This window comes from Heptranchias perlo, chromosome 7 (assembly GCF_035084215.1).
Source record: "Heptranchias perlo isolate sHepPer1 chromosome 7, sHepPer1.hap1, whole genome shotgun sequence".
In the NCBI taxonomy this organism is placed as follows: domain Eukaryota; kingdom Metazoa; phylum Chordata; class Chondrichthyes; order Hexanchiformes; family Hexanchidae; genus Heptranchias; species Heptranchias perlo.
Window position 1 is genome coordinate 49,884,741 of NC_090331.1, and position 12,184 is coordinate 49,896,924.

Below are 12,184 nucleotides of genomic sequence, written 5' to 3' on the forward strand. Positions count from 1 at the left end.
ATTCCTCTCTTTAAAATGTATTTCTTGCTAGAGGAAGAGGAGAAGGACCAGCAAGTAACGTGGGATGCCAGGTTCATGAAGCAGCACTGTCGAAGATCAAATTTCTTCTACACATACTCAGCCACCAGGGTGTATAGACCAGAAGATAATATTTCAATATTTCCTTGGAGTTATGTGTAAAGAAGCAGTGGTTCATTCCACACTTCTGCAGGGAGATCTGCAAACTTGACCTTGTGAGGTCATTAAACTTCTCCCTGCACTGGATGGGAGTCCTGAGAGTTAGGCAGTTGCCACTCATTGCCCATCCGACCTCCTTTCACATGATTCCGGGCTGCTGTGTTGACAGGTCTCTTGCCACCCACTCCTACTATTCTATCCATCCTGTGCCTAATTTCACTTTGTAGATTGCTGACATCACCCCTGAAAAGTTGAACGCTCTCCTCTTACTGTCTATTGTTGAAGCCATATCTTCACATTGCTACATGCTGGTATTGCTTTAAGAGTGGTCCAGCTTTAAATGTAGCACTTTAACCTTCACAAATGCTTCTTCAGTTTAACACCACTTCCACACCACCCACCACCCCCCCCCCCCCCCCCACCCCACAGTCATCTGCACAAATTTACTTGGTTCCCCCCCACATAAATGCAATTGTTGGCGGGACATGTGCCTTTGTCCCACTCAGCAATAGTGTAATTAGCTGACCGAGCAATTACTGACATGGTCAGTGTCGGGGGCATTGGGCAGGTCAAAGTTCTGCCCTGTTCCACTTCTGTCGGCAGATGGTGGGACTCAGAATTTCAGGGCCAGATTCATGAGTGCAGCCTGGCAGTATAGAGAGTTGGCCAGCTTGAGCAGTTCCATCAGAATTGTCTGTATTGCTTGACACAAGTAGACAGATATGGAGTGAAGTTCAGGTCTGAAACTAAGGTACCATGTGCAGGGTTATTGAACTTACACATTGTAAGGATGTGTGCTATCCCATTAAGGTAACTGTATTATAATGTGCTGATTGCTTGTCATGTGCAGCAAGGTGATCAATCTGTTAATAGAGCTATTGTTTAGCAACAGTGTCACCACATGGGTCTTAAGTAGTTGGTGGTAAAAAAATATTAACGGCCACAGGGATAGCAGGTGGCCTGGCAGATGATCATATTCAATGGCATTTGAGGGAGCTAGGGGTGCAAAAAGAGATTTCATGTATTACAAACCTCCCACTGACTGCTCAGATCGACTCTCCAACTTTCCCTTTCTGACAATAGTGACAATAAAAATCTAATGTTGTTAAATCCAGGTAGATACTTAAATATTCATACATCCTGGTCTTTGCCAGAAAAGGAGAATTCTTTGAACAACAGGTAGGTAGATTTACTGCCACAGCGATCCATCACAGCCCACCAACAGCAGATCCTAGGCCTAAATTCAGATAAAAAAGCCACATCTAAAATTGTAATCTATTTTTCTCTTCTGCTATGCATTTCCTGTTTCATTTTTAATTCTAGGACTATACATTGTTGTAAAAAATGTTTGTATTTGGCTATTTCTGGTATTCCTGTAAAACAATAAATATAAAATTCTTTTATTCGGCCATCATGGAAATATCTTTATGCTCTAAAAACTAAGTTGACACTAAGGATGATTAATGCATGCAAGTATGGAAACTTTAATTTCTACAAAAATATGCATCACAAAAGCATGTGTTATTGTTGGGTTACTGTAGCATTTGTCAGATATAGCTGCTATCTGCAACATTTTTATTCAAGAAGTCTAAAATGATATTTTAGAGCACTTGCATTACCTGTTTGAATACAAATGGCTGCTTCTTCTCTTTGTGTCTTCAGCTGCTTGTAGTTTTTATGAGCAACGTATCCTTTCCAGGCTAATAACAAACAAGTGACTGATGAGCCAGGGTAAGAATAAATTGCATATAATGCATAATTATTAAAGACACAGTCTCCCTTTGGCTGGCCTGTGTGGCTTTATTTCTTTTTAAGGAAAGAAAAATAAAACCTGCTAGAATTCATATGAGTGCTAAATGATTTACTTGAAAAATTATATTTTTTCTCTACAAAGCAATTTTTATTCTTTAAAAAAGGGGAGTGATTTTTGCAATCTGTTTACTTAAAATATATACAATTTCTCAAACATCTTGGATGTGTAACCAATAAATAGGTTTAATTTTCATAACTTTTAAACACTTATACGAAAATATAGTTTTCTAAATATCTGTTTTTAAATTAATAAATCAAGTTCACTTCCTCTCCCATTGTTCAGACTCTATAAATACTCACATTATCCCCATTACTAGCATCCTGCGTGTTTATTTATGGGTATTTACAAATTCTTCACCTTGCACATTTTAACAAACATTAACAGAGGATAAATTTGCCTGTCTCAGATTTTTTTTTCAAGTAGATTATTTGGGGGCGCTAATTTGATCTGGGAGCAGTCACATGATTTTGACGGTAGTTAGTACTGTCATCAAAAACTGGATGTAAGAACCTGGAATTAATCTCCTTGCAATCATCAGTGGATGCAGATACTGTGTAAATCATTCAGTTAAAGTCTTATGCTTGTTTATCATGGATTCTGGATTGGCTGATCTGGGACCAAGACAGTTGTAGGACCAATATTAATCATCTGATGCAGTTGTATGATTTGCAGCTCTGTGCATGTTGCAGGGCACAAAATGCTGTTATATGTAATAATGTCATCACATAAACATAAACATTTAAACTGCTTATGAGTATGATGATTAGGGTTGGGCTTTATAAAAAATAAAATGCTTTGGAAATCTGATGCATGTGCATGTACTCTCCATAGAAGATGGTGTGTTGTTGAGGAAGTTCATCATGTTTTCTTTGGAAAAGAGAACACATTGGGGTAGTTATCCAAGTATGTGCTGGTAGCCCCTTTAAGCCTCAACAGCAGGTCTTTAAATCTGTTGCAGCGCCAGATATCCTGGTTCCCTTCATGCTTACAGCATATGGCCCAATCTACGCTGGAAATGCTGAATAATTAGCAGCAACAGCCTGCATTTATATAGTGCCTTTCATGTAGAAAAACGCCCCAAAGAAATACAATTTATTTTAAGCTGACTTCACAAAATACTGAGGTCCATACCATGCTTGTGCACATCTGGGTGTTCTATCATTGCCCTACCTTGTCCGAGTGGAAAATTAGCTCTATAATAGTTTTATTGATACTTTATTTGTAATATGAGCTACAGGGCTATTATGAACTTTTTACTCCAGATTGGCTGAGGTAGACTCTGAAGAATGGTAAGTTCTCTTGATTCTGATCTTCTAAAGCACAGCACAGTACCATCTGGAACAAGTTTAGAGCTTAAACAATAGAATTAGTTCTCTGTGACAAACTTTAAGGTTGAATATTTTTGGATCAAACATAAAAATGACATGGATCTTAGTCGTGTGTGCATGTGTTTGCGCGTGTGTGTGTATGCATGCATACATAAGAAAAGGAGTAGGCCATTCAGCCCCTCGAGCCTGATTCTTTATTCTATTAGATCATGACTGATTTGTACCTCAACTTCATTTACCTGCCGTTGCTCCATATCCCTTGATACCCTTACCTAACAAAAATCTATCAGTCTCAGTCTTGAAAATTTCAATTGACCCAGGATCCAGAGCCTTTTGGGAAGAGAGTTCCAGATTTCCACTGCCCTTTGTGTGAAAAAGTGCGTCCTGATTTCACTCCTAAATGGCCTGCCCTCTTGTTCTGGATTCTCCTACCAGACAAAATAGTTTCTCTGTTATCTACCTGATTGAATCCTTTTATCATTACCTCGATTAGATCACCCCTCAACCTTCCAAACTCAAGGGAATAGAAGACAAGTTTAAGCAATCTGTCGTTATAACTTAACCCTTTAGCCCCATTATTATTCTGGTGAATCTGCGCAGTACCTCCTCCAAGGCTTATATATCCTTCCTGAGGTACAATGCCCAAACCTGAATACAGTACTCCAGATAGGGTCTGACCAAGGCTCTGGACAACTGAAGCATCACATCCTCACTCTTGTATTCTAGCCCCCTTGAGATAAAGGCCAACATTCGAGTAGCTTTTTTGATTACTTTTTGTACCTATGCACGTGCTTTTAGTGATTTATGTACATAGACATCTAAATCCCTTTGCTCCCCTACAGTTCCTAATCTCTCACTATTAATAAAATATTCCGATTTATCTTTGCCAGATCCAAAGTGAATAGCCTCACACTTCCCTACATTGAACTCCGTCTGCCAGTTTCTCCCAGTCACTTAATCTGTCTGTGTCCCTTTTTAAATTTTCTGTGCCCATCTACACAACTTACTGTGCCTCCTAACTTGGTGTCATCTGGAAACTTGGACATACAACTCTCTGGGAGTGAAACTGGACCCCGTTGCGCCCGTTTTTTGGATGCAAAATGGTGACCAAAAGCACCAATTTTGCAAGGCTATGTCTCAATTTTTGGGTCGAATGATATTTAGGCTTCCATATAGACAACATCCATAGACACTCTCTTATCCACCATGCTAGCGATCGCCTGAAAAAGTTCAACTAGATTAGTCATTTATCACATTCCCTTCACAAATGCATGCTGACTCTCTTTGATCAGTTCATACCTTGTCATAATTCGGCAGCACTGCGTCAGGCATTTTTTGGGTTCACCGAACCAGTAGGCCTTAAAGGGACTGCTGGAGATCGACAACAAAACGGTAAGTTGTTGTTTGTTTTTAACTTGCCTTAATGTAGAGCCAGGTGGAACAGGAGTGATCCTCTCACCTGGACTGCAACACTGTGGGCAGCTGCCAGCCTGTGCTCAACCCCCTCCTATTCGCCTCCCCCGGACCTACCTGAGGGCTGCTGATGGCATCACAGCCAGCCCAAATTGGTCTGGAAAACATCAGCAAGGTGCCTCTGGATGCCCAACTGACAAATGCAGCTCGCCAAAATTATGGTGATAAGGCCTGAGACCCAATTTGGGATGAGCCTCTTGACTGCGGTTTCTTGCGTGCGTCGCCAATCTCAGGCCCGAAAATGGACCTAAACCAATTTCTCCCCCTCTGTTCCTTCTTCCAAGTCATTAATATAGATGGTGAAAAGTTGAGGCCTCAGTACAGATCTCTTGTCACTTCCCGCCAATCAGAGAACATTTCCTTCATCCGAAGCACAGAGCAAACGGAGTGGATTGCAAACAGAGTGGGAACTTAAGAATTGAGAGGGGGAATTAGGGGTAGAGGGGGAAGTACAGTGAACAGAGAGGAAGAGCTCTCAGAGAGCCGGAATAAAACGGTAGATTAATCAGGGTAAGTAAACAGTAAATAAATTAATAATAGAGTATCTAAAGGAGTTTAGAAAAAAAAAGATTTCTAAATATAATGGACAGGCAGCTGAGACCCATTGCCTGCAATTCCTGCGCCATGTGGGAACTTCAGGACGCTTCATGTGTCCGGGAGGGCCACATGTGCAGGAAATGCCTCCAGTTGCTTGAGCTCAAGCTGAGGGTTTCTGTGCTTGAGGGGCAGCCGGAGTCACTGCAGAGCACAAGGGAGGTTGAAGGTTTCCTCAACCGTACATTCCAGGAGGTGGTCACCCCGCAGGCACAGAGAGTTCAGGATAGCAAGTGGGTGTCCATCCAAAAGGGTGGGTAGAGGCAGGTAGTGCAGGAATCTTCTGGGTGTCTTCCATTCTCAAACCAGTATTCAGTACTGAAAACCAGTGAGGGTGACGACACCTCAGCATTAGTCCTGAGCATGGTACCATGGGGCAAAGGACTGCACAAGGGGCACAATGAAGTGTAGAAATGCAGTTGTCATAGGGGATTCGATAGTCAGAGGGACAGACAGGCTTTTTGTGACTGTCGATGTGAGTTATGCATGGTGCGTTGCCTCTTTGGTGCCAGGATAAAGGACATCACGGAGAGGGTGCAGAACATTCTGCGGGGGGAAGGGGAACAGCTAGAAGTCATGGTCCATGTCGGTACCAACCACATAGGAAAGGAAAGGGATGAGGTCCTACGACTAGAGTTTCAGGGGCTAGGGACGAAGTTAAAAAGCAGGACCTCAAAGGTAGTAATCTCTGGAATCCTCCCAGTGCCACGTGCTAGTGAGTACAGAAATAGGAAAATAAGGCAGGTCAGTGTGTGGCTAGAGACATGGTGCAGGAGGGAGGGCTTCAGATTCTTAGGGCATTAGGATCAGTTGTGGGGCAGGAGGGACCTGTTCAAGATGGACGGGTTGCACCTCAACAGAGCTGGGACCAATATACTCGCGAAGAGGTTCACTAGTGCGATGGGGGGGGAGGGTTTAAACTAATTTGGCAAGGGGATGGGCACCAGGATGTAGCATTAGAAAGGAGAAACAAGGTGCACAAAGGATTGGGAGAGACAGATAGCAATACAGTAAGAAATATTACTGTATTAGGTGGGATCGGACGAAGAGACAATACGAGAAGGTCGAAGATAGGTTTGGAGTGCATTTGTGTAAACACACAAAGCATGGTTAAATAAGGTTGGTGAACTGCAGGCACAAATAACCACATGGGAATATGATGTAGTGGTGATAACGGAGACCTGGCTCAAAAAAGGGGAGGATTGGGTACTAAATATTCCAGGATACAAGGTGTTCAGGAAAGATAGGGAAGGAAAAAAAGAAGGGGGTGTGGCAGTATTGATTAAGGAGAATATTGCAGTGCTGGAGAGAGAGGATGTCCTTGAGGGGTCAAGGACAGAATCTATTTGGTCACAGTTAAGAAACAATAGAGGTGCCATTACACTACTGGGTGTATTCTATAGGCCACCAACTAGTGGGAAGGATATAGAGGAGCAAATTTGCAGGGAAATTACAGAGAGGTGCAAGAACTATGGAGTAGTGATAATGGGGGACTTCAACTATTCTAATGTAGACTGGGATAGTAATAGTGTAAAGGACAAAGCAGGGGTGGAATTGCTGAAGTGTGTTCAGGAGAACTTTCTTGATCAGTGTATTTCCGGCCCAATGAGGAAGGAGGCATTGCTGAATCTGGTTCTGGGGAATGAGGTGGGTCAAATGGAGCAACTGTCAGTGGGGGAACATTTAGGGAACAGTGATCATAGTATCATAAGGTTTAGATTAGTTATGGAAAAGGACAAGGGGCAATCTAGAGTAAAAAATACTTAATTGGAGGAAGGCCAATTCAGTGGGTTGAGAACGGATCCAGCCCGGGTAAATTGGAATCAAAGATTGGCAGGCTAAACTGTAATCGACCATTGGGCCGCCTTTAAAGAGGAGATAGTTTGGGTACAGACTAGGTACATTCCCATGAGGGGGAAAGGTAGGGCAACCAAAGCCAGAGCTCCCTGGATGATGAAAGAGATTGAGAGTAAGATGAAGCAGAAAAAGGGGGCGTATGACAGATGTCAGGTCAGATAGGCAAACCTAAAAATGAGGTGCCAACCTGATGAAGCTACAATACAGGACTACATGCATGCTAAACAGCAGAAGCAACATGCTATAGACAGAGCTAAGCGATGCCACAACCAACGATCAGATCAAAGCTCTGCAATCCTGCCACATCCAGTCGTGAATGGTGGTGGATAATTAAACAACTAACGGGAGGAGGAGGCTCCATGAACATCCCCATCCTCAATGATGGCAGAGTCCAGCAGGTGAGTGTAAAAGACAAGGCTGAAGCGTTTGCAACCATCTACACCCAGAAGTGCTGAGTGGATGATCCATCTCGGCCTCCTCCCGATATCCCCACCATCACAGAAGCCAGTCTTCAGCCAATTCGATTCACTCCACGTGACATCAAGAAACGGCTGAGTGCACTGGATACAGCAAAGGCTATGGGCCTCGACAACATCCCAGCTGTAGTGCTGAAGACTTGTGCTCCAGAACTAGCCGTGCCTCCAACCAAACTGTTCCAGTACAGCTACAACACTACCCGTCAATGTGGAAAATTGCCCAGGTATGTCCTGTCCACGAAAAGCAGGACAAATCCAATCCGGTCAATTACCGCCATCAGTCTACTCTCAACCATCAGCAAAGTGATGGAAGGTGTCATTGACAGTAAGTGGCACTTACTCACCAATAACCTGCTCATCGATGCTCAGTTTGGGTTCCACCAGGACCACTCGGCTCCAGACCTCATTACAGCCTTGGTCCAAACATGGACAAAAGAGTTGATTCCAGAGGTGAAGTGAGAGTGACTGCTCTTGACATCAAGGCAGCATTTGACCGAATGTGGCACCAAGGAGCCCTAGTAAAATTGAAGTCAATGGGAATCAGGGGGAAAACTCTCCAGTGGCTGGAGTCATACCTAGGACAAATGAAGATGGTAGTGGTTGTTGGAGGCCAATCATCTCAGCCCCAGGACATTGCTGCAGGAGTTCTTCAGGTCAGTGTCCTAGGCCCAACTATCTTCAGCTACTTCATCATGACCTTCCCTCCATCATAAGGTCAAAAATGGGGATGTTCGCTGATGATTGCACAGTGTTCAGTTCCATTCGCAACCCCTCAGGTAATGAAGCAGTCCGTGCCCGCATGCAGCAAGACCTGAACAACATCCAGGCTTGGGCTGATAAGTGGCAAGTAACATTCGCGCCAGACAAGTGCCAGGCAATGACCATCTCCAACAAGAGAGACTCTAACCACCTCCCTTTGACATTTGATGGCATTACCATCGCCAAATCCCCCACCATCAACATCCTGGGGGTCATTATTGACCAGAAACTTAGCTGGACCAACCACCTAAATACTGTGGCTACAAGAGCAGGTCAGAGGCTGGGTATTCTGCGGCGAGTGACTCACCTCCTGACTCCCCAAAGCCTTTCCACCATCTACAAGGCACAAGTCAGGAGTGTGACGGAATACTCTCCACCTGCCTGGATGAGTGCAACTCCAACAACACTCAAGAAGCTCGACACCATACAGGACAAAGCAGCCCGCTTGATTGGCACCCCATCCACCACCCTAAACATTCACTCCCTTCACCACCGGCACGCCGTAGCTGCAGTGTGTACCATCTACAGAATGCACTCCTGTAGCAACTCGCCAAGGCTTTTTCGACAGCACCTCCCAAACCCGTGGCCTCCACCACCTAGAAGGACAAAGGTAGCAGGCACATGGGAACACCACCACCTGCATCTTCCCCTCCAAGTCACACACCATCCCGCATTGGAAATGTATCGCGGTTCCTTCATCGTCGCTGGGTCCTGGGTCAAAATCCTGGAACTCCCCAGCTAACAGCACAGTGGCAGAACCTTCGCCACACGGACTGCAGCAGTTCAAGAAGGCGGCTCACCACCAACCTTCTCAAGGGCAACTAATGATGGGCAGCAAATGCTGGCCTTGTCAGCGTTGCCCACATCCCATGAATGAATATAAAAAAATAATACAAGTGAGAACCAGGCTGAATATAGAAAGTACAGAGGAGAAGTGAAAAAGGAAATAAGAGGGGCAAGAGGGAGTATGAGAATAGTTTGGCAGCTAACATAAAAGGGAATCCAAAAGTCTTCTATAGGCATATAAATAGTAGCAGGTAGCAAGAGGAGGGGTAGGGCCGATTAGGGACCAAAAAGGAGGTCTACACATGAAGGCAGAGGGCATGGCTGATTTACTAAATGAGTAGTTTGCATCTGTCTTTACCAAGGAAGAAGATGCTGCCAAAGGCACATTAAAAAGGGAGGTAGTTGAAATACTGGATGGGGTGAAAATTGATAATGAGGAGGTACTAGAAAGGCTGGCTATGCTTAAAGTAGATAAGTCACCCAGTCCGGAAAGGATGCATCCTAGGTTGCTGAGGGAAGTAAGAGTGGAAATTGAAGAGGTGCTGGCCATAATCTTCCAATCCTCCTTATGATATGGGGATGGTGCCGGAGGACTGGAGAATTGCAAATGTTACACCCTTGTTCAAAAATGCAAACCCGGTGACTACAGGCCAGTCAGTTTAACCTCGGTGGTGGGGAAGCTTTTAGAAATGATAACTGGGGACAAAATTAATAGTCACTTGGACAAGTGTGGATTAATAAAGGAAAGTGAGCACGGATTTGTTAAAGGCAAATCATGTTTAACTTGATTCAGTTTTTTGATGAGATAACAGAGAGAGCTCATGAGGGCAATGAGGTTGATGCTGTGTATATGGACTTTCAAAAAGCGTTTGATAAAGTGCCTCATAATAGGCTTGTCAGCAAAACTGAAGCCCATGGAATAAAAGGGGCAGTGGCAGCATGGATACGAAATTGGCTAAGTGACAGGAAACAGAGCGTAGTGGTGAACGGTTGTTTTTCGGTCTAGAGGAAGGTATAAAGTGGTGTTTCCCAGGGGTCGGTACTGGGACCGATGCTTTTTTCATATATATTAATGACTTGGACTTGGGTGTACAGGGCACACTTTCAAAATTTGCAGATGAAACAAAACTTGGAAGTGTAGTAAACAGTGAGGAGGATAGTAATAGACTTCAAGAGGATATAGACAGGCTGGTGGAATGGGCAGACACATGGCAGATGAAATTTAATGCAGAGAAGAGCGAAGTGATACATTTTGGCAGGAAGAACGAGGCAATATAAACTAAATGGTACAATTCTAAAGGGGGTGCAGGAACAGAGATCTGGGGATATATGTGCACAAATCTTTGAAGGTGGCAAGACAGGTTGAGAAAGCAGTTAAAAAAGCAAACCAGGTCCTGGGCTTTATAAATAGAGGCATAAAGTACAAATGCAAAGAGGTTATGTTGAACCTTTATAAAACACTGGTTCGGACACAACTGGAGTACTGTGTTCAATTCTGGGCACCGCACTTTAGGAAGGATGTGCAGGCCTTAGAGAGGGTGCAGAAAAGATGTACTAGAATGGTTCCTGGGATGAGGAACCAGTTACATGGATAGACGGGAGAAGCTGGGGTTGTTCTCCTTAGAGCAGAGAAGGTTGAGAGGAGATTTGATAGAAGTGTTCAAAATCATGACGGGTTTAGATGAAGTAAATAAAGAGAAACTGTTCCCATTGGTGGTAGGGTCAAAAACCAGAGGATACAGATTCAAGGTGATTGGCAAAAGAACCAAAGACAACGTGAGGAAAAACTTTTTTAAGCAGCAAGTAGTTATGCTTTGGAACGTGCTGCCTGAAAGGGTGGTGGATACAGATTCAATCATGGCTTTCAAAAGGGAATTGGATAAATATTTGAAGAGAAAAAATGTGCAGGGCTACGGAGAAAGAGTGGGGGAATGGGACTAACTGGATTGCTCTTACAAAGAGCCAGCACAGGCTCGATGGACCAAATGGCTTCCTTCTGTGCTGCACCGATTCTATGATTCTATCCTTTACACCCTGTTAGCCTAGTCGCCTACCTCTCAACCAATTATCAACTCATGTGATAAGGCTACTTCTAATTCTGTACGCTTTCAATTTTGATAACACACTCATGTGCAGAACATTATTCAAATGCCTTCCAGAATTCCATGTCGACAACATCCATAGATGCTCCACTTTCCACCATGCTAGTGACCTCCTGGAAAAATTCAACTAGATTAGTCATTCATGACATGCTCTTCACAAATCTATGCTGACTCTCTTTGATCAGCTCATACTTTGTCATTCAGTTACTCTGTCCCTGATGATAGATTCCAGTAACTTCCCCACAACTGATGTTAAACATACAGGTCTGTGGTTACCTGGTTTCTCCCTCCCTCCCTTCTTAAATAATGGAGCAACATTTGCAATTTTCCAATTCAAAGGCACAATTCCCAAGACTAGAGACCTTTGGAAAATTATGACTAACACACATGTAATTTTCTTACCTATTTCTTTTAAAACCCTGGGGTGGAAACCACCAGGTCCTGGAGATTTGTTTATCTTAAGTCCCATTATTTTCTCCATTACCATTTTTAAAACGTTTATTAAATCCACTAAGTTCCTCCCCTTGGCTTATTTTTAGGCCCCCTTGTACAGCTGGTATTTTGTCCTCTTCCTTCACCGTGAAAACGATACAAAGTATTCATTTAATAAGTCTATCATTTCCTTGTTGTCTATTATAGTCTCACCTGTATACATATGTGTGTGCGTGTACATATATGCATGCATGTATGATTGTGCATGTGTGTGGAGCTGCTGGTGACTTGAGATTTTGAATGATCATGTTATTTGTATGGAAAAATGATGGCAAGTAACTGTGATTTTAAAAAAAGTAGCGGTACCATTGCGATAGAAGATACAGA

The 12,184-nt window shown here is 43.5% G+C and overlaps 1 protein-coding gene across 13 annotated transcripts in view; it reads right to left on the minus strand.

Annotated features, from left to right (window-relative positions):
• myo3b (myosin IIIB) overlaps window positions 1-12,184 on the minus strand; it is a 494,517-nt gene that overhangs the window by 107,130 nt on the left and 375,203 nt on the right. For all 13 annotated transcript variants that reach the window (XR_010963429.1, XR_010963430.1, XM_067987493.1 and 10 more), the window contains one exon: window positions 1,797-1,877. Coding sequence is in view for 11 of the 13 variants with exons in the window: in XM_067987493.1 (XP_067843594.1) it covers window positions 1,797-1,877 (81 nt within the window). In the remaining 2 variants the exon portion in view is untranslated. The remainder of the gene's footprint in view (window positions 1-1,796; window positions 1,878-12,184) is intronic.